Source organism: Hemitrygon akajei, chromosome 10, assembly GCF_048418815.1.
Source record: "Hemitrygon akajei chromosome 10, sHemAka1.3, whole genome shotgun sequence".
Classification (NCBI taxonomy): domain Eukaryota; kingdom Metazoa; phylum Chordata; class Chondrichthyes; order Myliobatiformes; family Dasyatidae; genus Hemitrygon; species Hemitrygon akajei.
In genome coordinates, this window is record NC_133133.1 from 16,392,607 (window position 1) to 16,419,440 (window position 26,834).

At 40.1% G+C, this 26,834-nt stretch overlaps 1 protein-coding gene across 4 annotated transcripts in view; it reads left to right on the plus strand.

Moving 5' to 3' along the window:
- The window catches only part of tbc1d8b (TBC1 domain family member 8B), a 106,027-nt gene that overhangs the window by 55,744 nt on the left and 23,449 nt on the right, over positions 1-26,834 (plus strand). For 2 of the 4 annotated variants that reach the window (XM_073057813.1, XM_073057814.1), the window contains exons 10-15: positions 5,358-5,572; positions 6,853-6,970; positions 14,720-15,005; positions 16,269-16,398; positions 17,845-17,943; positions 21,569-21,637. In XM_073057813.1, the coding sequence (XP_072913914.1) occupies positions 5,358-5,572; positions 6,853-6,970; positions 14,720-15,005; positions 16,269-16,398; positions 17,845-17,943; positions 21,569-21,637 (917 nt within the window). Of the gene's footprint in view, positions 1-5,357; positions 5,573-6,852; positions 6,971-14,719; positions 15,006-16,268; positions 16,399-17,844; positions 17,944-21,568; positions 21,638-22,758; positions 23,062-26,834 lie in introns of those variants that run through there. The other 2 variants (XM_073057815.1, XR_012100492.1) reach the window with 2 other exon arrangements.

The window sequence follows — 26,834 nt, forward strand, 5'->3', positions numbered from 1 at the left end:
TTTCAAATGATTAGTAATTTAAATTTGCAGGAATGAATGAAATTCTGTTTTTCCAAATTACAGAGTATGTTTCCGCACATTTTTCACAATAGTGAAATCCATTTTGTAATTTTCCTTTCTTTTGTATGAGCCTGCTTTAACTCTTGCAGAGTCAGTAGAAGACAAGTTTCAAGGAATGATGAGTGAATTGGGTTGGCTGCTTCGTTTGGACTCAACACACCAGTCTGTAACTGGATCTTGTACTTCTTAACAGAAAGACCGCAGTCAATCCAAGATGGTAGCTCCATCCCAGGCCTGTGTGCTCAGCCAGATGCTGTTCACATTGCTGACTCGCAACTGCATTGCCAGATCCAGGTGAACCAGCATCATCAAGTTCACTGATGATACAATAGTCGTTGGTCTCATCAGCAACAATAATGAGTCAGCATACAGAGAGAATGGAGAGAGGTTTGTCAAATGGTGTGAGAACAACAATCTGCGTCTCAGCATGGACAAGACAAAAGAGATGATTGTGGACTTTGGGACGGTGCAGATGGACCACTTTTCATTGCATATCAATGGCTCTGCCATGGAGGGAGTGAAGAGCACAGTTTCTTAGTGTGAATGTAACAGACAATATAACCTGCACCTACAACATCTCCTCATTAGTCAAGAAGACACATCAGCATCTACACTTTGAGGAGGTTGAGGTATGCAAGGTTCCCCACTCCCATTCTAACAGCTTTCCACAGGAGCACTATCAAAAATGTCCTGTCTGGCTGTATTGTGCGATATGGAACCTGCAAGGCTTTGGACTGCAAGACCCTACAGAAGATAGTTAAAACTACAGTGAGGATCATTGGTCGTGGTGCACATAGATACCAACGATATAGGTAAAAAACGGGATGAGGTCCTACAAGGTGAATTTAGGGAGTTAGGAGATAAACTAAAAAGTAGGACCACAAAGGTAATAATCTCTGGATTACTACCTGTGTCACATGCTGGTCAGAGTAGAAATAGGATATTTCAGATGAATACATGGCTTGAAAAATGGTGCAAGGGGGAGGGATTCAAATTTCTGGGGCATTGGAACCAGTTCTGGGGAGGTGGGACCAGTATAAACAGGACGGTCTGCACCTGGGCTGGACTGGAACCAATGTCCAAGGGGGAGTGTTTGCTACTGCTGTTCAAGAGGCTTTAAACTAATGTGGCAAGGGGATGGGAACAAGTGCAGAGAGACAGAGGGGTATAAAATGAGGGTAGAAGTAAAAAGTAGTAAGGTGAAAAGTAAAAGTGGCAGGCAGGCAAATCCAGGGCAAAAAGCAGAAAGAGCCACTTTTCAACATAATTGTATAAGGGCTAAGAATGTTGTAAAAACAAGCCTGAAGGCTTTGTTTGTCAATGCGAGGAGCATTCGTAACAAGGTGGATGAATTGAATGTGCAGATAGTTATTAATGAATATGATATAGTTGGGATCACAGAGACATGGTTCCAGGGTGACCAAGGATGGGAGCTCAACATCCAGGGATATTCAATATTCAGGAGGGATAGACAGGAAAGAAAAGGAGGTGGGGTAGCATTGCTGGTTAGAGAGGAGATTAATGCAATAGAAAGGAAGGACATTGGCCTGAGGATGTGGAATCGATATGGGCAGAGCTGCATAACTCTAAGGGGCAGAAAATGCTGGTGGGAGTTGTGTACAGGCCACCTAACAGTAGTAGTGAGGTTGGGAATGGCATTAAACAGGAAATTAGAAATGTGTGCAATAAAGGAACAGTAGTTATAATGGGTGACTTCAATCTACATATAGATTGGGTGAACCAAATTGGTAAGGGTGCTGAGGAAGAGGATTTCTTGGAATGTATGCGGGATGGTTTTCTGAACCAACATGTCGAGGAACCAACTAAAGAGCAGGCCATTCTAGATTGGGTATCGAACAATGAGGAAGGGTTAGTTAGCAGTCTTGTCGTGTGAGGCCCCTTGGGTAAGAGTGACCATAATATGGTGGAATTCTTCATTAAGATGGAGAGTGACATAGTTAATTCAGAAACAAAGGTTCTGAACTTAAAGAAGGGTGACTTTGAAGGTATGAGACGTGAATTAGCTAAGTTAGACTGGCAAATGATACTTAAAGGGTTGATGGTGGATATGCAATGGCAAGCATTTAAAGATCGCATGGATGAACTACAACAATTGTTCATCCCAGTTTGGCAAAAGAATAAACCAGGGAAGGTAGTGCACCCATGGCTGACAAGGGAAAGTAGGGATAGTATTAAGTCCAAAGAAGAAACATATAAATTAGCAAAAAAAAGCGGCACACCTGGGGACTGGGAGAAATTCAGAGACCAGCAGAGGAGGACAAAGGGCTTAATTAGGAAAGGGAAAAAAGATTATGAGAGAAAGCTGGCAGGGAACATAAAAACTGACTGTAAAAGCTTTTATAGATACGTGAAAAGAAAAAGATTGGTCAAGACAAATGTAGGTCCTTTACGGTCAGAAACAGGTGAATTGATCATAGGGAACAAAGACATGGCAGACCAATTGAATAACTACTTTGGTTCTGTCTTCACTAAGGAGGACATAAATAATCTTCAGGAAATAGTAAGGGACCGAGGGTCTGGTGAGATGGAGGAACTGATGGAAATACATGTTAGTAGGGAAGTGGTGTTAGATATGGCCTTTGTGGTTAAAGGGATCAGGGGGTATGGAGAGAAGGCAGGTACAGGGTTCTGAGTTGGATGATCAGCCATGATCATACTGAATGGTGGTACAGGCTCGAAGGGCCGAATGACCTACTCCTGCACCGATTTTCTATGTTTCTATTGGGCTCTCTGTCCCTACTATTTGTGACATTTCGTAGGAACATTGTATACAAAGAGGCTGAAGCATCCTGTCTCATAATTTCTTTGAGCCCCTACCATCAGGAAGGAGTATCAGGACTAGGACTACCAGACTGGGTAACAGCTTCCTATGAGACTGCTGAATGCCCTGCCACCACCAAGGTCTTGTCACTAGAGCAGCGAGCTGAGTACTGTATATTGTTCATCTGTGCTGTGCACTTTATGTACATTTTGAGTTATATTTTATTGACATTTCTGGTAATATTCTGCTTTATGTGTTCTGGTAATATATATATTGTGGGTGCAGCATGCTCCACAGTATCATTGTTTTTCATTTGGTTGTCACGTTCAGATCAGATTCAGATTCAGTTTATTGTCATTTAGAAACCGCAAATGCAATGCAGTTAAAAAATGAGACAACGTTCTTCCAGAATGATATCACAAAAGCACATGACAAAACAGACTACACTAGAAAATCCACATAACGTTTGGCAATCCCCAATCCAGAGTCCAGAGAGGCTGCTGCGTATTAATATCGCGCTACCGTCTTAGCGCGTTCCCGGGAAAGGAGCTCCAAATCCACCAGACAAACGAGCAAAAACTAAAGCTACAAGACCTGCACAAAACCACATAGTTACAACAGTGCAAACAATAGCATGATTGATTTAAAAAAAAACAGACCATAGGCACAGTAAAAATAGTCCAAAGATGTTAAAGGACTATTAAGTTCAAAAGAAATAACCGCACGGTTTCCACAAGTCCCCAGGGTCCCGACAGACTGGCCATCCCACGCCGGCGGCAGAAAGGAATACCCCCGCAATGGACTTCCACGGCGCCGCCCGACTCAGCCTCGCAGACGCGGTACACAATGAAAGCTCTGTCGAACCCAGCCTCGCAGACACAGCACACACCGAAAGCGACCTGACTGCAGCGGACTCCGAGTCCGTCGAACCTCCGAGCCGACGACCATCCCCTCCGGCACAGCTTCTCCGAGCACCATCCTCTGCCGAGCGTATTAAGACGGCCCCGCCAACGGCCATCGGCTATGCGACCCCGAGGACTGGGGGCCTGTTCTTCCCAGCAGAGTCCCGGACCTCACAACAGCAGCAACAATGAAGGTGGTCTTCCTGGAGATTTCCCGATGTTCTTCTGTGCTCCCACGTCCGTTTTCAATCGATTATGATTGCGCACAGCACCCCATTTCACAAATAGCAGATAATCAGCTCCGGAGTGGCCACTGCAAGCTGCGTCATGCCGCCATCTTGGAAAAATGACAATTAACTTGAGTTTGAAATAGTGGCAAAACGAGGTATAATGAAAGCTATATAACACAACAACTCAGTACAGGCTTTTCGACCCATGCTGTTGTATAGACCTTTTAACCTACTCTTAAGATCAATCTAACCCTTCCCGTCTACATAGCTCTCCATTTTTCTATCTTAGAGTTGCTTAAATGTCCCTAATATATCTGCCTCTACTACCACCCCTGGCAGGGCATTCCACACACCCACCAACCTCTCTGTTTAAAAAAAAAATACATTCATTGCCGCTGACATCCCTGCTATCCTTCCCTCCAATCTTAAAATTATGCCCCCTGGTATTAGCCATTTTCATTCTGGGAAAAAAATCTGGCTATCCGCTTGATGTGTGCCTCTTATTATCTTGTACAGCTCCAGCTTGTGGCTTCCAGATTGCATGGAAGCTTGTTTGGCTTGGTCTAGATGGGGACATTAAAACATTTAGATGGTAATTTCTTGCAAATGAGAGATCCTAACATTTACTAATCAGATTTGATGCAAGTAACTGCAGAAATCTAGAACTGCTGAACCCTGAGCCTCAAGGGTGTGTATTTTAATGGTAAATCCTCTTAGTTTGTGGATCATGTGTTTCCCAGACTTATTTCTCTTGATTTCTTGTCCCCTAACCGGCCTTCCTCTGTCTGAATTACTCTTCTTTTGACTCCTTCCTTAGATCTCCTGTCTTTCCCATCCCAGTTACCCGCCTTAAGCGTATACCGTTCTATCTCCTCCATCCCGCTGTAGCCCATTGCATTAAATTGTCCCCTCAGCAGCTGGCTAATCGATGTGTCATCAAGTGGTGAAAATGAAATCTTACCATTAAAAACATTTCAGGTTTCTCAGCTACTTTGATAACTCCAATCAAAATAAACATGTAATGTAGTGCAGTGTGATCAATTAACAGAGAATTTTGTTTATAGATTTTGTAATGAAAATTCATTATACAGGTGCTGGGAGAGCAAATATTTAACTGCATCTTCTTAAGGTAAATTCCAACGTGTGTCCTTTGCTAAGAGCAGAGTTGGGTGTGGATATGCTTTTGGATAACAATCCCTGTATCTGCAAAAAGATGTGTCAGCTGACAATTTCTTTTAAAAATAAGTCATTTTCAGAACACCAATAAAAATTAGTTATTTGATTTTAAATTGATGACTTGAAAATTTCTAAATAATAATATCTTGTTCATTGTCTATGGCAGTATAACAGCAGAGGTAAATTTTGTGAAAATTCAACTTTTAGGTGCAATTAATGACATGGCTGCTCACCCAGGCTATTATACAGAATTGGTGGAAAGGTCAATGGGCACCTGTACTCTGGCTACTGATGAAATAGAACGTGACCTACATCGCTCACTGCCTGAACATCCAGCTTTTCAAAGTGATACAGGCATCTCTGCGCTGAGAAGAGTTCTCACAGCCTATGCATCCCGGAATCCGAAGATAGGCTATTGTCAGGTTGGATTTGGTAGCTTACTCTCAAACTAACTATTTTCTACTGTGTTATATATTAATGAGTAATGATACATCTCTACCAGAGTAGTGGAGTGCTCATTCCCTCCACTAGCTTGCAGGTTATCATTGAGCAACGTGTAGGAATGCTTAGCCTCCCTGAGCTGGGCCAAGTGAAGCCATGGTAGCAGGTGGTGGTTGGTCATCGGAGTAGCTGGTGCATATTACAATTCCTGGATATGCGATCGCTAATGCCAGGCAGACAATCTCTGAGGCGTATAGATAATGCCTGGGGTCACTTGTCTTGTAAAGACACTGCCTAGAAGAAGTGGCAAATTACTTCTGTTGAAAAATTTGCCACGAGCAATCATAATTAAAGACCATGATTACCCACATCAAACACTGTGACACATAATGTTGATGACTATGTTAAATCATTGTTTCTTTAATATCATGGCAAACCTCATACAAAGAAAGATTTGAACTTCATTCTGCAATTGCATGGATAATAAATGTCAGTACATCTCAGATGAGTAGCCAAAGAATAATTAAGGACACAAGGGCAAATAATTTCTAATGGTTAACGTTTTTCTTCTTTTAGTACAACTTTACTGACTGAAGCATTGTTTTCTCAATGAACTGAACAGTATATTTTGGTTTTTGTAAATTTGGCATTTGTTTTGGGTAAGTGGGGGGGGGGCATAAGTATCTTCACCAGAAAATGTCTGGCAAAGCAAATTTGGAATCATATTAGTTTCTGTACTTGAACTATGCTGGATCAAGCAGTTAGAGTTCATAAACTAGACTTTGAAGGGTAGTTGGACCTGGCTAGAATTTTTCCCAGTATGTCCATATAACCCCGGACGTGGTGGATGCTTAGGGAAGTTTTTAGAGGTTAGTTTTTCATACATTAATTGGATTCAGCTGAGCATAGAGCTAACCCTTAACTCCTTTGGCCGTGGGTTTAAGGTTATAATATCTTGTGATAGTTGCATTCATGGGTACTATATAAATACAGGTTGCTGCGCAGTTCTTTAATCACTGTTGCTGCCCTGCACTATCCTGTTCATTGGCTAGATAAAAAAGTTGGATGTCATTTAATGTTTGAATGGCCTAGGCCAGGAGTTCCCAAATTTTTTAATGCCGTGGATCCCTACCATTAATTGAGGGGTGGACCCCAGTTTGGGACCCCTGGGCCTAGGCAAAATGCATGATGTTGTAACTTCATGAATAGTTGCAAGTTATTTAGTAGAGTATATGTTCTTTCTTTCATATTACCTGCAAAGGCGATGAATATTTTGACATCTGTTTTACTACTTTATGCAAAAGAAGAAGAAGCCTTTTGGTTACTGGTAGCTGTGTGTGAAAGGATGTTGCCAGATTATTTCAATCGTCGAATAATTGGTAAGTATTAGATTCTTTGATGTGCATTTTTGAAGTTTTGTTTCCAAATGCAGTTTCATGTAACAACACCCTACAGTGGGCACACAGGATTGTTGTCTGAATAATACTCTGTTAAACTTAAAATAAGCTTTCATTGTGCGTATCCTCGATAACAAGTTTATAACTGCTCTAGTCCCTTGTCATTTGCTGAGAAGGATTCTTGAGGTAAATTTTTGCCAGCAGATGTTACGTATTGAGTGATTTAATTTTGCTCAGTGTAGCACTTCAGAAGTTTGTTGGACAGGGTTGTCCTCTGTTGTATAATTTTTCATTATTACACTTAATGGGATTTTCCTTTCCCTTTTCATGGTGTAAGCAGAAATGAAGAACATCTTAAGATAAAATAATCTTGTGTTCATATCCCACTTGGACTTCATCCCTCTAGTAATCTCTTTAATTAACTCCTGTCCTCCACTTCTATGTGTTTGCACTTAATTTCCACCACTCTGGTATGAGAGCAGTCTCTAAGTTCTGATGTCTTTTGCTAAGTCGTTCTTATTGTTTACCTTTTTCTGCTGTTATTCTCCTTAATATCTGGTGCATTATATCTTTATTGTTGAATTCTATGCCATAGTGCTGCTGTGAAGATCCTCTTAATATTTCTATTACAAATCAATTTATGCATATATTTAGTGGTTTATGAACAGAGCCCAATAAACACTAGAGCAATCTTGTGTAGAATAAGTAGAGCAGGTAAAAAAAAATAAGAAAAATCAGCTGATCTGGTTTTGTGCACAAATTGGAATTTTACAAGCCTCACCAATTTTATTGCATGTAGATTGTGTTAAGTTCTGGTTTCCTCATTACAGGACTGATGTGGAAGCTTTAGAGAGTGTGTGAAGGAGATTTGCCAGAATGTTGACTAGATTAGAGAGCATATCTTATGAGCAAGCTAGGGCTTTTCTCTTTGGAGAGGAGGAGGATGAGAGGTAACTTGATAGATAGATAGATAGATACTTTATTCATCCCCATGGGGAAATTCAACTTTTTTTCCAATGTCCCATACACTTGTTGTAGCAAAACTAATTACATACAATACTTAACTCAGTAAAAAAATATGATATGCATCTAAATCACCATCTCAAAAAGTATTAATAATAGCTTTTAAAAAGTTCTTAAGTCCTGGCGGTAGAATTGTAAAGCCTAATGGCATTGGGGAGTATTGACCTCTTCATCCTGTCTGAGGAGCATTGCATCGATAGTAACCTGTCACTGAAACTGCTTCTCTGTCTCTGGATGGTGCTATGTAGAGGATGTTCAGAGTTATCCATAATTGACCGTAGCCTACTCAGCGCCCTTCGCTCAGCTACCGATGTTAAACTCTCCAGTACTTTGCCCACGACAGAGCCCGCCTTCCTTACCAGCTTATTAAGACGTGAGGCGTCCCTCTTCTTAATGCTTCCTCCCCAACACGCCACCACAAAGAAGAGGGCGCTCTCCACAACTGACCTATAGAACATCTTCAGCATCTCACTACAGACATTGAATGACGCCAACCTTCTTAGGAAGTACATTCGACTCTGTGCCTTCCTGCACAAGGCATCTGTGTTGGCAGTCCAGTTAAGCTTCTCGTCTAACTGTACTCCCAGATACTTGTAGGTCTTAACCTGCTCCACACATTCTCCATTAATGATCACTGGCTCCATATGAGGCCTAGATCTCCTAAAGTCCACCACCATCTCCTTGGTCTTGGTGATATTGAGACGCAGGTAGTTTGAGTTGCACCATATCACAAAGTCCTGTATCAGTTTCCTATACTCCTCCTCCTGTCCATTCCTGACACACCCCACTATGGCCGTGTCATCAGCGAACTTCTGCACATGGCAGGACTCCGAGTTATATTGGAAGTCTGATGTGTACAGGGTGAACAGGACCGGAGAGAGTACGGTTCCCTGCGGCGCCCCTGTGCTGCTGACCACCGTGTCAGACCTACAGTCTCCCAACCGCACATACTGAGGTCTATCTGTCAAGTAGTCCACTATCCAATCCACCATGTGAGAGTCTACTCCCATCTCCGTTAATTTGTGCCTTAAGATCTTGGGCTGGATGGTGTTAAAGGCACTAGAGAAGTCAAGGAATGTAATCCTCACAGCACAACTGACCCCCTCTAGGTGAGAGAGTGATTTGTGCAGCAAATACGTGATAGCATCCTCCACTCCCACCTTCTCCTTATATGCAAACTGAAGAGGATCCTGGGCGTGCCTGGTTTGTGGCCTCAGATTCTGTATTATCAGCCGCTCCATGGTCTTCATCACGTGCGACGTCAAGGCAACAGGTCTGAAGTCATTCAACTCCTTTGGTTATGGTTTCTTCGGTACCGGGACAATACAGGATGTCTTCCACTGTCTGGGTACTCTTCTCTGCTCCAGGCTCATGTTGAAGATGCGCTGTAGTGGTTCTCCCAGCTCAGTAGCACAGGCCCTCAGTAATTGTGGGGAAACTCCATCCGGTCCAGCCGCCTTGCTGGTACAGATCTTCCTCAGTTGACCTTCCACCTGTGCAGCCGTAATTCTGGGCGTGGGCAAGGTCTCCTGTGAGTGGCTATTTTCCTGTGAGGGAAGTAAGCCTGGTGTGGATTTCTGCGGTGAGGATGAGATTGAGCTGTCGAACCTGTTGAAGAAGTTGTTCAGCTGGTTCGCTTTCTCCACATCTCCACTTATGTTCGCCCTCCGCTTTGCACCGCATCCGGTGATGATCTTCATCCCATCCCACACCTCCTTCATGCTTTTTTTCTGCAGCTTTTGTTCTAGCTTCCTCCTATACTGCACCTTTGCCCCCCTCATCTGTACTCTGAGTTCCTTCTGAACTCTTTTAAGCTCCAACCGATCACCATCTTTAAAGGCCCTCTTCTTCTGGTTTGGGTGTACAAACCCAAAAGAGGTGTACAGGTTCGTAAGAGGCTTAGGTAGAACAGGCAGCCAGAGAGTTTTACCCAGGATGGGAATGGCTAATATGTGGGGGCATAACTTTAAGGTGTTTGGGGAGAAAAGTGTAGGGGGGATGTCACAGGTAGGTTTTTTTTAAACAGAGAGTGAGAAGTGAGTGGAACATGCTGCTGGCTGTGGTGGTAGTGACATTTACATTAGGGGCACTTAAGAGACTCTTAGATGGGCATGTGGGTGAAAGAAAATTGGAGGACTGGGAGGAGTAGGTTAGATTGATCTGCAAGAGCTTGTACTGTGTGGTTTGTTCTGTATTCTAATGAGTTAATGTTGAAAGTTGTTCCATAATTAGCTTATTACATTATTAACTAGATTAAGTACAACCATAACTAGGTCAGAGATTAACCTACCAAAAAACATTTTGCTGATAATATGAACTCATTGGTAATCACTGAAAATGGGGCAATCTGTTGCCATTTTGTTTGAAGAGCTTATGTGCAACCTTGTTGATATCATGTCATTGTTTATTTGTCAAAGATTGAGATCTCTGATTTGTTCCAGAAGGTTGTTCATAATGTTCAGCACTGAGTTATTTTGGCATCTCTGTGAATCAAGTTCCATCCATCCCAAGGGCAAAGTACATCTGATCTCTCCCTGGAGGCAATTACTAGTTTCTCCCAGAATAGCTGTTTATGTGATTAATGAGAATGTCCTTCCAAGCTATAATCACGTGACTCAAGTCCTGGTAATGCTGAAAATGATGTTGTTGCCAGTAACCAGGCCCTGTTTGGCACAGGTACTCTGGACTCAGTTTCCACACACATGTGACTGATGTACTTGTGGCAACTTCAAATATGCTCAATCTGGAGATGCTTTTTGTAATTACACTGGTTCAGTACGTAAGCATGAGTCTTGCTGAAGGGGTTTGGGCCAAAACATCTACTTTCTTTTCCTCTCCGTAGATCCTGTCTGACCTGCTGAGTTCCTCCAGCATTGTGTGTGTGTGTTACTTGGGTTCAGTAGGTACAATTTTATTTGAAGTATGATTTGCATCTTTGTTCCTGTTTTGAATGCCAAATCATCTTTCTCCATCCCCCAGACAATCTGTCACAATAAGCTGTATTGTGTTTACCTGTAAAAACTCAACATATTTTCTCCTAACATGTCATGAACTATGTCAGTATAAGTAAAATGGCATGTATAAAAGCAACAGTTAGTACTATAAATGTGGCATTTTTTCTAAATTCAGTTAAGTGCATTTGGATAATAAGTTTGGGTTACTGCATCTTAATGCCATTCATGAATAATTCAGGTCCTTTAATTTTACTAAACATATTGTTCTAGTAAAATGTAAGCCTGACAGCACAGAAGCCTTTTGTTTTGAGTTTGACGAAATTGTTAAAATGTCCTTGTGAAATTCTTCCCTATATTTGGATCTGTTTGAGATAGTGTTGTAGCAAACCCTTAATATGTAAATCTCTGTGCTGTGTGCTCAAATATTTGTGGCTCTGGAATGATAAGCTTCAGTACCTTTCAAAATGTACATGTTTATAGTTTAATTACATCCAGAATATCATTTGACAAGAAAGCTAAAATTATCATTTATTAGTACAGTTTAGACTTAAATTTTACTTTTATTTTAATAGTAACTTGCTAGCTTCAAGGGAAACATGGCCTGTTCAATGAATCTTCAATGAAATTATTTACATTATAGTTGAGCACTGGCACTGCCACATCCAGATCCCTTCATTGAGGACTTACTGAATAGCAAGGTAGCTAACTTAGCCATCAGCAAATTTAGTGACCATTGCTTTGACAACTTCCCTTAATATAAATTATAAAAGTCGATCCCTGTAGAGTAGCACTGCCCAACCAGAAAATAAGTTTATTGGTACTCTGATTTCTGGCAATATATCTCTGCCACTGTGTTACTTCCTATGTCATCTTTTGTTTTCCTTCATAGTTTTTGATGTTGCACTTTATCAAGTGCCTTCTGGAAATCTTACTACACAAAGTACATACGTTTTATCCACAACCGTTCTTAATCTCAACCATTTCAATAAATCGGTCAAACATAATTTCAATTACAGAAAACCATATTGACTTTGCCTGATTACACAAAAAAAATCAAAGTAATGTATTTAATATAGCTTCTAGCATTCATCCCATGGCAGATGTTGTGCTACCTAGCCTGCAGTTTCATACCTTATTTTCTTCCCTTTTTGAATAAATGTATTATATTGCTATTTTCTAATCTAATGTATCCTCTCCTGAATTATTGACATTTTGGAAACTTTAAGTTAATGCATCCAAGATCACACTAGCTATAGTAGGAACTGCTTATTAATCTTTAAGTCATTCTTTACAGCATTTTTGTACTCCATCCAATTCTCTGATTTGCTGTCTGTTACTACATCATTATATCATTGTATTTGTTTTAAAAACTTCTGAAAAATAAATTAACCATTAAATTATTTAAAACACTTCAAAGCAAATAAACCATCATTTTATGACAAGCTCTGCTATCTTCATCAGAGTTAGCAGAGTTTGGATCCCTGATGAAGGTGACAGAGTTTGTCATTGAAATGTCGGTTAAAATTGATAGCTGTACCAGACTGGAAGCCTGAGAAGAATTTATTTGTTAAATACACCGGGAAAGTTCCAGATCCTTTTTCACTTGAAAGCAATTCAATACATTTCACGCAACACACACAAAATGCTGGTGGAACGCAGCAGCATTTTGTGTGTGTTGCTTGAATTTCCAGCATCTGCAGATTTCCTCGTGTTCATAAAATTCATAAAATGTAAAATATGGTAAAAACTAATGCCAGATTCACATTGTAAGTTTCTGTTGTTTTAAAATTTTTCATTGTGCCTCACATAGCCAAACCAAGGGTCGGAGTTCTCAGTGAAACTGCAGAATTGTTGTCATTCCACTGTTGTACTTTGGGAGATTTTAGTTAGAATCACAGCAGCAAATATTCCTGCGCACTTTGTTGTGTAGAAATTCTGAAATCCCTGATAGCTAAATGGTGAAGTACCGGTAGTTCGTGGAGAAAATTCAGGGCATAATTTTTTTCTCCTCTTGGTTGAAGATTAGGCGATATAAAGTAAGGCTCTGTTTGCAACCAGCTCACTTGTGTGAAGTAGTCATTGGTTAAATTCAAGCTAAGTTCTCTTCTTAGCCTCATTATCACCCAATCTCATGAGTTTGTAAATATTTTTTATTTCCCAATCATTATGACAATAAAGGGGCTTATTATCGATTCTTTATCTCATTGTTTTCTCATATCTAATTAAAAATTGGGCTGACAGAAATTCATTTCTCAGCTGTTAATGGAAATCGGAAGTTTATTTGCACTATAATAGAAAGTTGGGTTCACAAAAAAAAGTCATGGGTAAGATGAGAATGGATTCAAAAACAAAATACTCCGAATGTTAGATATCTGAAATAAGATTTAACCATCCCTGTGTGAGTATGCTTCAAATCTTTTTTATGACGCTTGCTTTGTTGAAAGATATTTGTGATTTTCATCATGGGATTGGTGAAGGAGCATCCCATTTATCTCTACCTCTAACCTATCCTGTGTCCTTCCAAATAAGATGAGCTTCACTGCACGAGTCTGTGACAGTTTCAGCCTTTCTGAAAGATTAAAGATTATATTTTAACTTGATGTTATGAATGTCTTATTTCCTTAGTTTAATGTGTGTTAATGCTTACTGTGTGTATGTGTTCAGTACAGTGGCTGTCCTGTGATCTGCATTGCAAACTTACTTACTGCCCATTAACCCACTGGCATTTAGGGCAGCAATGAAGGCCCTCCATCTCTGTTGGTGTTCAGGGCTTCTTTCATTGTGCCAGTAGCTTCCTCTTGGTTTTCTCTACTATCAGTCATGCACGTCCCAGGTGGAGACTCAGGAATAGCATCTCACACAGATATAGAAGGATTCTTCATACCAAGTTTCCATACTCCATACTTTCATTCTCCATACCAATTTCTTTTTTTTGAACCAGTTAGGATTGTTAGCCCTGAGCTGAACCCCCAAACCTGGTTGACTGGTGAACTCTTAGTCTGGCTTCTACCCTTTGACCTGTTTGGCATGTTTGCCATGGCATGGCAAGAGCCAAAGCACAAGGCCCTGACTTCAGCCAGCAGAGCTCTCTGGGTCTTCAGGCACACAAGCCTCCAAACTCTATGACAAGGTTGTAGTCCCTTGGAGGTGCAATGCTAAGACAGAACTTTTTTCCAGTATTTGTATGAGACATTTAACTAGAGTTCTATTATTTTCTGCCTGAGCAAAGCTAATACTAAAGCAACATGGTGTTGAAATTAATTGTATTGCTTCTATTGACTTGTACTTTTCCTAATATCCAAATGAAAGAGCATTGTAATCATCATTGATTTTAAACTAACTTGTGTAGGAATCCCTTGATTAAATACAAAGATAAGTACCATGATCCCTGCTAATGGGCTCATAAGATCAATTTGAAGTGCTTTTTGGGAGAAACAGAATTAAAGCAGATTGATTGTGAGAGTGTAGCAGGTGCACAGTCAGCTGTTTGATAATGCAGTGGATTGATTGGGCCTCACTCTTATGTGTAAGTGTTTGAGTGCACATTTTGGCTTGGAGGGCGTGATTCATCAGTCCCCCACTGTAAGTTGCCTAGCAGGTACCATTACTAAGACGACTCAGTAAATTTTGCTGCTGTGTTGTCGTTCATGCTCCGCACATATGTAACAAAAAATTTGATCACCGGAATCAATGCAGCTGAGTGGGGTATGAAAAATAATTGTGTCCTGTATTATTGTCCCTGTTGTTTTAACAGGTGCTTTGGTGGACCAAGCAGTTTTTGAAGAATTTATTAGAAGTCACCTTCCTCAGCTGACTGACCACATGACAGATATGACTTTCTTCTCATCTGTTTCCTTGTCCTGGTTTCTCACTATCTTCATTTCTGTGTTGCCCATCGAGAGTGCAGTGAACGTCGTCGATTGTTTTTTCTTCGATGGTATAAAAGCAATCCTACAGCTGGGCCTGGCCATTCTAGATTATAACATGGACAAGCTGCTACTCTGCAAAGATGATGCTGAGGCAGTCACTATTTTAAACAAGTATGGAACTTAAAACCTTCTAGCCTTCATCAAGAGTTATGGCATTCTATTTATATTCTAGAAACTGTTATGAATTCTAGTTCAAGTATTTATAATAGTACCACCTACTTAAGCTAGTAATTATACTACTCTGCCAAATGGTAGTATTGAGGATCTGGTGACAATTGTCTGTACTTCAGGAGAGATTTCATAATTTATATGCATGGGTATTTATCCAGATGGTGGTAACTCTATAGAATTCATTGTCACAGACAGCTGTGGAGACCAAATCATTGGGTATATTTAAAGCAGAAGGTGATTTGTTCTTGATTAGTAAAGGTGTCAAAGGTTATGGGGAAAAGGCAGAAGAATTGGTTGAGAGGGATAATAAATCGGCCATGATGGAATGCAGAGAAAACTCAATGGGCTGAATGGCCTATTCTGCTCTTATCAATCCGAGATCCACCCTTGTCCATTTTCATTTATTTGCATTCCATTGCCGCTCCTTCTGTCATCACTCACAACTTAATCAGATGCTTTTTAGTGCCCTCAGGTTTCTTAGTTGGTTCTGAATGAGAATGTGCCTTCATAATTTATGAGCGGCAGGTTGTGGTGGGAAAGCACTTCAGCCAAAATGTATAACTGACCTACATGTATTCAGCATTGATTTACTTAGATCTCCATATTGAACCATTCACTCCAAAATTGGCTTTGCACTCCTGCAGCTATAAATACAGTGCCTTAAAAATGTATTCAGCCTTCACAACTATTTTCACATTTTATTGTCTCATTTTCTAAATTTAAAATATATTCAATTGGGATTTTTGAGCTAATCTATAAATTATGCATCACATCAAATGAAAAGAAAAATTCCAAAACCTGTCAACAACTTAGTAAAAATTAAAAGCCAAAATTGTGAGGCTGAAAAATAAATCCTCTCCTTTGTAATTGCGACATTAACTCCACTCAGGTGCAATATACAGTATGACCTTACCAACTCATCCGATTTGTTGATGTGGAAAACTGGAGGATCACCAGTTTTCAATGAATTCACTTGTGTTGAATACATTCACAATGAATGTACTTGTGTGGTTTGTAGAGCTCTTATAGAGGGAAGGAAGCTTAAATTTGGATCCACTGAATATTTGTAGAGTTTATTTGGGAAATATTTTGTGATTGTCACAAGATTTATAAAGTATGATTTGATAATACTGGTTAAAATGTGATTAGATACATCTTGGCTTTAATACCTCTTTCAGTAAGGAATATAAAATTGCTTTGTAGATTTTTTGATAATGTCACCAACAAGGATAGCACTTTACCACCAATGGTGCACCATCCCGTTCTAGATGGTGACGACAAGTATCCTCATCCTAAAGTGGACATAACTGAACTTATCCGGGAATCTTATGAGGTAGGTGAAAAGACTGATGTTCCCATTGTGTGAGAATATAATTTCGAAATATTCTGTAATGCCAAGAAACAGTAGTCACTGAACCTTGGGGGAAAACAAGATGTCAGAATCTCTTCTGACAGGACCCGGCTTTGCGAGTGCAGGTTTGATTTTTGACATTTAAGAGATGTTTAGATAAGTACATGCTTGGGAAGGTATGAAGGAGTTTGGTCCAGGTGAGGGTTGTGGGAATAAACAGAATAACAGTTTGACATAGACCAGATGGGCCTAAAGGCCTATTTCTCTGCTGTAGTTCTCTATGACACACAAAAGTGTGTAGGAAGTGCTAAAGTTAGAGTGGTTCATTTAATCTACAGAACGGTGCTAATGTGTGAAAATCAAAAATAGGTCTTCCCTGAACAAGAAGCTTCACATATAAAGTTCTCCAGTTTTCATAAATAAAGATGAAATTTGTCTTGACCTGTCAAGCATTTCCCAAGATGTTAGATGAGGGATAAATATCAGCAAATCCCCTGACTCTGTAAAAATAAATCAATGGGATATTTTGTGTTCACTTGAGAGTTTAGTGGGTCGTTGTTTCAAATCTGGTTTCAAAGAGGTGGGTCTAACAATGCAGCACACACTCAGTACTGCAGTGTGTATGTTTGGATTTTGGTGTGGGACTTGAATTCCAGACTAGAGATGAGTGCTACCTCCGTGCTATTGATTAGTTTGTTGAAGTATGCATGCAATTTTATGTCATTAGTTCTGAGTGTATTGATTTACATTATCACTAATGCCTAACAGTTTAATGAGGATGGAGTGTGGAGTGGATATTTGGGTAAACACATTTGCATTTTTTCTAAAAATACTTCACAATTATAATAAATATCGCAGAAAAAGATGTCCTTCTGACTTACTTGCAAAAATACTCAGAAAATCCCTTTGGGTGATGTTGGTGGAAAAATCTGCTCTCTATTTTTCACTCTTTTAAGCTTTTTTTAAGCTCTTTGTTGTAAGATGGAAAATGTAGCTTGTGCATTTGTTGGAAGTTTTGAGTGGCTTATTAATAAAAGATGCTTCTAATTCCATGGGATGGAATGCCTATGGTATTTGTTCTTGTAATGGCAGGTTGCTGTTGAAGTTACCGTAATTCAGTTGACTGAGTTTTGCTTCCCTCCCTTATTTATCTGTCCTCCTACCTTTTTGCAAATAAGATCCAGAGATCTTTAAAGCTTCAATGACTTTGATAGTCTTCAGTCCTTTCTGTCTGCACAGACCGACTTTCCGATTTTTCCTTGTGTGTATTCCTTCAATTAATAAAAGTGCGTTCATATTAATATATTTCCTGTAATCTACCAGGTTAAATCACAAACCATTACTTTGTGTATTTATTGTAGATGATGTGGGGGGGGGGAACTTTCACTTTTAAACACTGCTAAAGTATTTTAAATCTCTTTATTCCAGAAATATGGTGAGGTTCAATCAATGGAAGTTGAAAGTCTGCGACGTAGGAGCAGGTTATATGTCATTCAGACTCTAGAAGATACTACAAAACAAAACGTGGTAAATTTTTTTCCTTTTAATGAGTGAATACTTAATTAATATATTGCTTTTTTATTACATGCTGTGGTTCAAGTACTTTTGGTATTTTATTCAATCCTCAGTATGGGCATTATTTACACTTTTATTAATTGTTATATCTGAACCGCTCCTGAAAAGGTGATAATGAGATGTCGTGAATTGCTGTAGAATCTGAAAGATCAGTTGTGAGTTTAAAGTGTTCTTTGAAAATTGGTTGAATATGCATGATGTTCAGCATTTACGGTTTGCAGCAGTGATATCTGGTTGCCCAGAGGAGCATCTGCAGTGGCATTCTGAGGTAGAGAAGATTGGGTTCAATAGCCATGATGATTGTGTCATATATGACAAATTTGAAGGAGAATCTGTAGTTTACCTCTGGTTTCTTTTTGACTTCATCTTGTGGTTTTTGGTGCCTTTGGTCAAGAGCATGACTTCATTGACTGACTTAACTGCATTCACTTAAGCCTACTGTTTGTTAAGTGGAAATCCTGTGATCGGGAAATGTCTGTTTTCACCACTTAATCATTAGAATGGAAATTAGATTCTTGTGTATGATTTGGAAGGAATCATTTGAATGAATTCTAACAAGTAAATGCTTTCAGTGAAGGTTAAAGAGCCTACTCTCTAAGCAATACTGGTCAGATTCTTTAATCAGAGGATGCAGAGAAAAACAAAATAAACGCTGCAAATGCTGGAAACCTAAACTAAAATTCTAGCAACATTTACCTAGGCAGTCAGCAGTTGTAGAGAGAGAAGCAGTTAATGTTTCATGCTGATGGACTTTTATCAATCTGAAACTTGGTTAAAAATTCAGATCAAAGAAGTTCATTGACCTGAAACATGATCTCAGTTTTTCTCTCTCCACAGATACCATCTAGCTTGGCGAGAATTTCCAGCATTTTTGTGTTAATCCATTGTGTACCAGTAAGGTTTTCATTATTGAGAAAGTTATTCCTCTTTCTGCCTCTTGTCACCTTGGTTGCTCTCTTTTTCCTATTTTCATGATGGCTCCAGTGCTGTAATAAGACTACAGGTGAGCAGGCTATTTTTTTGCTAAGCTATGCTCTGTTGGTTGGCATCTGTAAAATACTACCACATGAAGGAAAATCTGTCAAGCTTTTCCATATTGGGGTGTGATTCTTATATGTTCCTTTCTTTACATAAGAGAAAAGCAACCTTTTAGTCTAGTAACCTCTAAAAGTAAATTTACTTTCAAAGTACATGTACGTCAGCATTTTAACCATGAGATTCATTTACTTGTGTATATTCACAGTAAATACAAAGAAAAAAAAACAAATAATTATAAGCAATAAATATTGGGAACATGAGATGAAGAGCCTTTGAAAGTGAGTTCATAGGTTGTAAAAACAGTTCCATGTTAGGATGAGTGAAATTGAGTGAAGTTATCCATGCTGATTCAAGAGCCTAATCATTAAGGAGTAATAACTGTTCCTGAACCTGATGGTCTGAGTCCTGACGCTCCAGTACCACCTCCCTGATGGCATGACAGTGCTGTGTAGATGTGCTTAATGGTGGGGAAGGCTTTACTCGTGATGGACTGGGATATATCCTCTACTGTTCGCTTGTGCTTTTTAGTTCCAGGGCATCGATATTTCCATACTAGGCTTTGGTGCAACTAGTCAATATACTCTCCACTGCACATCTATAGAAGTTTGTCAATGTTTTAAATAACATGCCAAATCTTCACAAACTTCTAAGAAAGTAGAGGCATTGCCGTGGTTTCTTTATAATTGCACTTGCATGCTGGGCCCAGGCCAGATCCTCTGAAATGATAACACTGAAGAATTTAATGTTGCTGACCCTCTCCACTTTTGACCCTCTGATAAGTACTGGCTGGTGGACCTCAGGTTTCTTCCTCCTGAAGTCAATTATCAGCTCCTTGGTCTTGCTGACATTGAGTAAGATTTTATTGTTGAGCACCACTCAGCTAGATTTTGATTCATCACCACCTTTGATTTGGCTAATGACAGTGGTATTGTCAGGAAACTTAAATATGGCATTTGAGTTGTGCTTGGTCTCAGTCATTGGTTTAAAGCAAGTAGAGCAGTGGGCTAAGCACACAGCCTTGTGGTGCCCCTGTGCTGATGGTGATGGTGGAGCAGATGTTGTTGCCAATCTGAACTGGCTGGAGCCTGCAAGTGAGGAAATTGAGGATCCGGTTGCCCAATGAGGTGTCGAGGCCTTGGTCTTTGAGTTCATTGAGTAGTTTTGAGGGGATGATGGTATTGAATGCAGACATGTAGTCAATTTAAGACATCCTGAGTAAGCATCTTCGCTATCCAAGGTTGAGTGAAATGCCAATGAACTGGCATCAGCTGTTACAATCTTTGCAGGCAGTTACTCTGCCCAACGTTAAGACTCTAAGACATAGGAGCAGAATTAGGCCATTTAGCGTATCGCGTCTGCTCTGCATTCCATCATGGCTGATTTATTACCCTTCTCAGCCCACCGCATTTGCAAACCTTTTTTCAGTAACCTTTGACACCCTGGCTAATCAAGAACCTATCAACCTCCACTTTAAATGTACTCAAGACTTGGCCTCCACAGCTGCCTGTGGAAATTATTTTCACAAATTCACCAACCTCTGGCTAAAGAAATGCCTTCTCCTTGCTGTTCTAAATTCATGTTTCTCTATTCTGAGGTGTTACACTCACACACAATGGGAAACATCTTCCCTACGTCCACTCCATCCAGACCTTTCAATACTTGATAGGTGTCAGTGAGATCCCCTCCCATTCTTCTAGACTCCAGTCAGTACAGACCCAGAGGCATGAACACTCTTCATATGTTAACCCTTTCATTCCAGGAATAATTCTGATGAACCTCATCTGGACCCTCTCCAATGCCAGCACAAATTTTCTTAGATAAGGAGCCCAAAACTGCTATCAATACTCCAGGCATAGTCTGACCAATGCCTTATAAAGCTTCAGCATTACATCCTTCGAGGTTAAGTCATAGAGTATATTTAAAGCGGAAGTTGATAGCTTCTTGATTACATAACAATAAATAAGGCATTTTATTAACATTCATGACTACATGGTGATCAATGCTGCATGTTTATTACCTGGTTTAATCCCTACCTCATTTTCTTCAGAACTATTTATCATTTAGTATGGCATAAATTTCTAATTGTATAACTGCAGTGGTGATGGTTACACCTTGGTTCATGAAATCAAATATTTTTGACCTGCAGTATTCTGCTTAAATCCCCATGAATTGTAAAAAGTGAGATGTCAGAGTGAAAGTCACACATCACTGAAATGGACCTTCACACCAACCGGTCCATGTGACCAAAATACCGAATCTAATCTAGTCAAATGCAGGCAATTGACATGTATCCCTCTAAACCTTACCTATTGATATACCTGTCCAAGTTTTAAAATATTAATGTATTTGCCTCAACCAGTTCCTCTTGTTCTGCTTAAAATTATAACTGTAATGACCAGGAAGTTGATTTAAAGAAGTAAATTACCTTGATCTGTCCTGATACAGCTGAACTTTAATTATACATCTGGTGTTATACTGCATTCTGATTTGAATATGCTGTGCTCTGTTTAACAGTTTGAACCCTTTTGTCTGTGTTTAGCTGCGGGTTGTATCTCAGGAAGTGATGTTCAGCTCTAAAGATCTGGAAGACCTCTATGAACTATTTAAGGTAAGTCAAACATGAGAAAATCTGCAGATACTGGAAATCCAGGCACACATACAAAATGCTAGAGGAACTCAGCAGGTCAGACAGCATTTGTTGAAAAGAGTAAACAGTCGATGTTTTGGGCCAAGACCCTTAATCAGGACTGGAAAAAAGATGAGAAGTTAGAGCAAGAAGGTTGGGGGAGGTGAGGTAGAAGTACAAGGTGGTAGGTGATAGATGAAACCAGGAGAGGGGGAAGAGTGAAGTAAAGGGCTGGGAAGTTGATTGGTGAAAGAGTTAAAAGGTTGGGGAAGGGGGAATCTGATAGGAGAGGGTAGAAGACCATGGAAGAAAGGGAGAGGTAAAGAGCACCAGAAGTGATGGGCAGGTAAGGAGATAAGATGAGAAACAAGAAGGGGGGGGGGGGAAAGGCAATTATGGAAGTTTGAGAAATCAAATTTCATGCCATCAGGTTGGAGGCTACCTAGACGGGATATAAGGTGTTGCTCCTCCAACCTGAGTGTGGCCTCATTGTGGCAGTAGAGGAGACCGTGGCCTGATGTGTCAAAATGGGAATGGGAATGGGAAGTAGAATTGAAATAGGTGGCCAACTGGAAATGCTGCTTTTTCTGGTGGACTGAGCATAGGTGCTCAGTGAAGCAGACTCCCAGTCTGCGTCAGGTCTCACTGATATACAAGAGGCCATACTGGGAGCACCAGATACAGTGGATGACCACAGCAGACTCCGAGGTGAAGTGTTGCTTCACCTGGAAGGACTGTGGGTGCCCTGAATAGTAGTGAGAGACTAGGTGCAGGGGCAGGAATGACACTTGTTTTGCTTGCACAGATAAATACCGGGAGGGAGATCAGTGGGGAGGGAAGAATGGGCAAGGGACTTGTGTTAGGAGTGATCCTTGTGGAAACCACTAAACTCAAAAAAAAGTTATTTCCTCTAAGCCTTCAGGCTAATCAACACCTCCACCCATTAACCCTCCCCACCACACCCTACTACCACTATATCCACATTAGCCACTCCTCTCCACAGTCCCTCAGCACCCTTCATCCCCCCCCATGCACTCACTTTATGCTTACACTTCACACGTCATAGCTACACTGACACAGTCACTGTTCTGTTGTGTTTTCAGATGCCCTGCTGCTACTTAGAAGAGTTCCCTTTGCCAAGAGTCACCTTGTCAAATTATTTCCTGTCAGTATAGATACTCCTGCACCTAGCGTCAGCTATGTATATACAATCAGTCTTTGTATATAAGCTAATCTTGTGTATATATGGCCACACTTAAAAAAAGTTACTTGTACATAGAGTTTTATAGAATTGCTTTTATATTTACTGTGATTAATTTTTTAATCATTATTGTGTTTTTTATGTTGCATTGGATCCAGAGTAACAATCGTTTGTTCTTCTTTACACTCATTATACTAAAGGATGACAATAAACGGTCTTGAATCTTGAATCTATAAATTGTTGGAATAGTTTAGTTATATTCTGTCACACCCTTTGTACTCTGATTAAATGTGTAAGATCTTGCAACAAGCAGACATATGCTTGTCCTATCTTTAAAAATGACGTCTGAAAATGTGACACTTAAGAGACGTGCTAGATTGGGCCTTCACATCCTTTAGGATAAAAACCTGTGACTCAAGGACTCACTTAACTGGCTGTCATCAAATACTTGTTCAGAGAGCTGTATTTTCTTTTGAACTCAAACTAATCTGATCGCTAACAATTATTTGATGCTTTTTGACTGCCATTTGTTAAGGTTGGTGTATTGAGTTGGAAATAACTTGTTTACACAGCAAGTATCAATTTAACAATACCGAATAAATATACCGTGGAGATAAATATACCGAATTTGCTTCTTGAAACCCCTGCAAATGTTTCTGTACCTGCTATTTTAGTCTCACTATCTTTGATTTTTGTTCCTTTCTGTGCCAAAACCCTAAATTCCCTAATCCTTTGCCTAAATTTTTCCACCTCAGTTATAATATTTTCTTCAAAGTCTCCCCCATTGACCAAGCTTTTTCAAGTTCAATTTCAGGTTTAGTTTATTGTAATTCAGCTGTACACATGTATATCACCAAATGAAACAACATTCCTCCAATCCAAGGTGTACAGTACAGTATGTATGCGTGTATATGTGTATGTTTGTATATACTCACACTCGCACATAAAGTAATATTAACACAAATTCACAAGTAATAAGGTGCATACTCAATACAAGTTTAGAAAGTAAACAGTATAATGCTACAGCTCTTCATAAGTGATGAGACCTGGGTGGTGGCAGGGAGTTTAGTAGTCTTATGGCCCGAGGGAAGGAGTTGTTTTCTGTCCTTACAGTTCTTGTCCTAATACTGAGGTACCTCCTGCCTGATAGTAGGGGGAACATTATCATACCATACTTACTGAGATGCTGGATATCATATGCTATTTGATTAAACCCCTGTGAAACACCCTATGACATTAGCATTTTACATCTCCATAGATGCTATATAAATTCAGATTGTCAGTGTTCCTCATCTTTTATTGAGTCTCAACTACCAAAATCATCTGTTGTGCCCATCCATATAGTTCCAAAGAGAAGGAACTTGCTTTGAGTATTTGTATTGCCACAGGAGTTGAAATCAAAAGTAACACACACAAAATATTGGAGGAACTCATCAAGTCATGCAACATCTTAGAGAGGAATAAATAGTCAATGTTTTGGGCCAAGACCCTTCGTCATTCCAGTATTTTATATATGTTACACTGGGTTTTCAGAATCTGCATTTGTATCTTTACATGAACTTAGTAAATTCTTCTGTCTTATAAATGCTTTTATCTGCATATGCTCAGAAACAAAGAGGAGTAGGCTATTTGGTCCCTCAAGCATGTTCTGCCATTCAACAAGATCTTTTACCTCTTCGCTGCTTTACGGCACCAGATCCCGATCTCTTGATTTGCTTGATTTCTAAAAGTATAATCAGTCTCTGTTTTGAATAAACTTATTGATTGAGCTTTCACAGCCTTCTTGAGTGGAAAATTTCAAAGACAACTTTATGTGGGGAATAAAAAGTTCTCATCTCTCCTCTGAATGACAGTGCCTTTTGAGACAGTTTTCTCTGATCTAGAAACTTCAGTCAGTCAGAGGGAATTGAATGTGAAGGATAAAAAGGAAAATCAAAATTGCTCAAGACATTTAAATGCAGGGAAAATGTAAGGAATTGTATTGATCAGTTTAATGCTGTTAACTGGTTTGTAATTTGATCTACTTTTACTATTTATGATTTGCTTCCATTTAGTCAGTGCTAGTACTTTGAGATTTCTGGCAAATGGTCATCAGTAGTTTTGAAAGAAGCTTGCATAATTGGTGTAATGGACTCAAGAAGCTACATGGTCACCTAGTGTTACAATACAGCACAATATTTTGAAGTGTAGTGATCTTTAAAGATGCAGTCCTGTGCATATGCCACATATATAGCCCACCATAGGTAATCACATATACAATAGCAAAATGCCATGAATGCTGGAAGTAAGTAAAACTCAGCACTGTGTATATTAAGGATTTGTAGTTTAATGTATCAAATTTCAAACGAAGTTGTAATTGGTTCAAACTCGCATTTATTGTTGTCATAGGCATACATATATGGGGTATAAATGCAATTCAAATAAGCTTCTTGCGGCAGCACAGTATATGATGAGGGCAAATATGATTGATGTCAATCACAGTTAACATAAATTATATATAATACCAAAGCAACACACACAAAAAGTTCAAGGAGCTCAGCAGGTCAGGTAGCTTCTATGGAAAAGAATAAACTGTTGACATTTTGAGCTGAGATCCTTCTTCAGGACTGAGAAGGAAGGGTGAAGATGCCAGAGTAAAAAGATGGGGGTAAGGGGAAGGAGGCTAGTTGGAAGGTGATAAGGGAAGCCAGGTAGGTGGAAAAGGTCAAGGGGTGGAAAGGAAGGAATCTGATAGGACCATAGGAGAAAGGAAAGAAGGAGGGGACCCTGGGGGAAGTGATAGATAGGTAAGAAGAGGTGAAAGGTCAGAGTGGCAAATAGAGGAAAAAGGGAGGTGGGAATTTCTTTAATGGAAGGAGAAAATGATATTCATGCTATCAGGTTGGAGGCTACCCAGATGGTGTTGTTTCTCCACCCTGAGGATGGCCTCATCTTGGCACAAGAGGTGACTATGGACCGACATGTCAGAGTGGGAAAGGGAACAGGAATTGGAATTAGTATGTTTACTGGGAAGTTCAGCTTCTGGCGGATGGAGTGGAGGTGCTTGATAAAGTGGTCTCCCAATTTACAACAGGTCTCATCAGTGCAGAGGAGCCCAAATCAGTAGTACTGGACACAATAGATGACCTCAGCAGATTTGTAGGTGAAGTGTTGCCTCACCTAGAAAGTCTGTTAGGGGGCCTTGAATGGAGGTGAGGGAGGAGGTGTATGGACAGGTGTAGCACTTAGGCCGCTTGCAGGGATAATTTCCAGGAGCAAGATTAGTGGGGAGGGACCAACGGACAAGGGAATCCAGGAAGGAATGATCCCTGTGGACCACCGGGGGTGGAAGGTAAAGGTATGTTTAGTGGTAGGATCCCCTGGAGATAGTGGAAGTTGTGGAGGATGGTATGTTGGAATCAGAGGCTCATGGGTGGTAGGTAAGGACAAGAGGAACTCTATCACTGTTAAGGTGGTGGCAAGATGGGGTAAGCATGGATGTATAGGAAATGGAGGAGATGAGGGTGAGAACAGCATCAATAATGGAGGGAGGGAGGTCTTGTTCTTTGAAGGAGGGGGTCATTTCAGATACCCTGGAGTGGAAAGCATCATCTTGGGAATAAATGTGGTGGAGGCAACGGAACTGAGAAAAGGGGATAGCAGCTTTACAGGAGCTAGGGTGGGAAGAGTTCTAGTCATGATAACCATGGGAATCTGTAGGTTCATTAAAGATATCAGTTGACAGTTTGTCCCCAGAGATGGAGACAAAGGGATCAAGAGAGGGGAGATGTTGGACCAAGTGAACTTAAAGGCAAGGTGGAAGTTAGAGGCGAAATTGATAAAATCAACCAGCTCAATGTGGGTGCATGAAGCAGAGCCAATATAATTGTCAATGTAACAGAGGAAGAGCTGGTGAGTATTACCAGGGGAAGGCTTCTAACATTAACTGTTCTATGTAACCAACGAAGAGGCAGGCATAGTTGGGGCCCATGCCAGGTG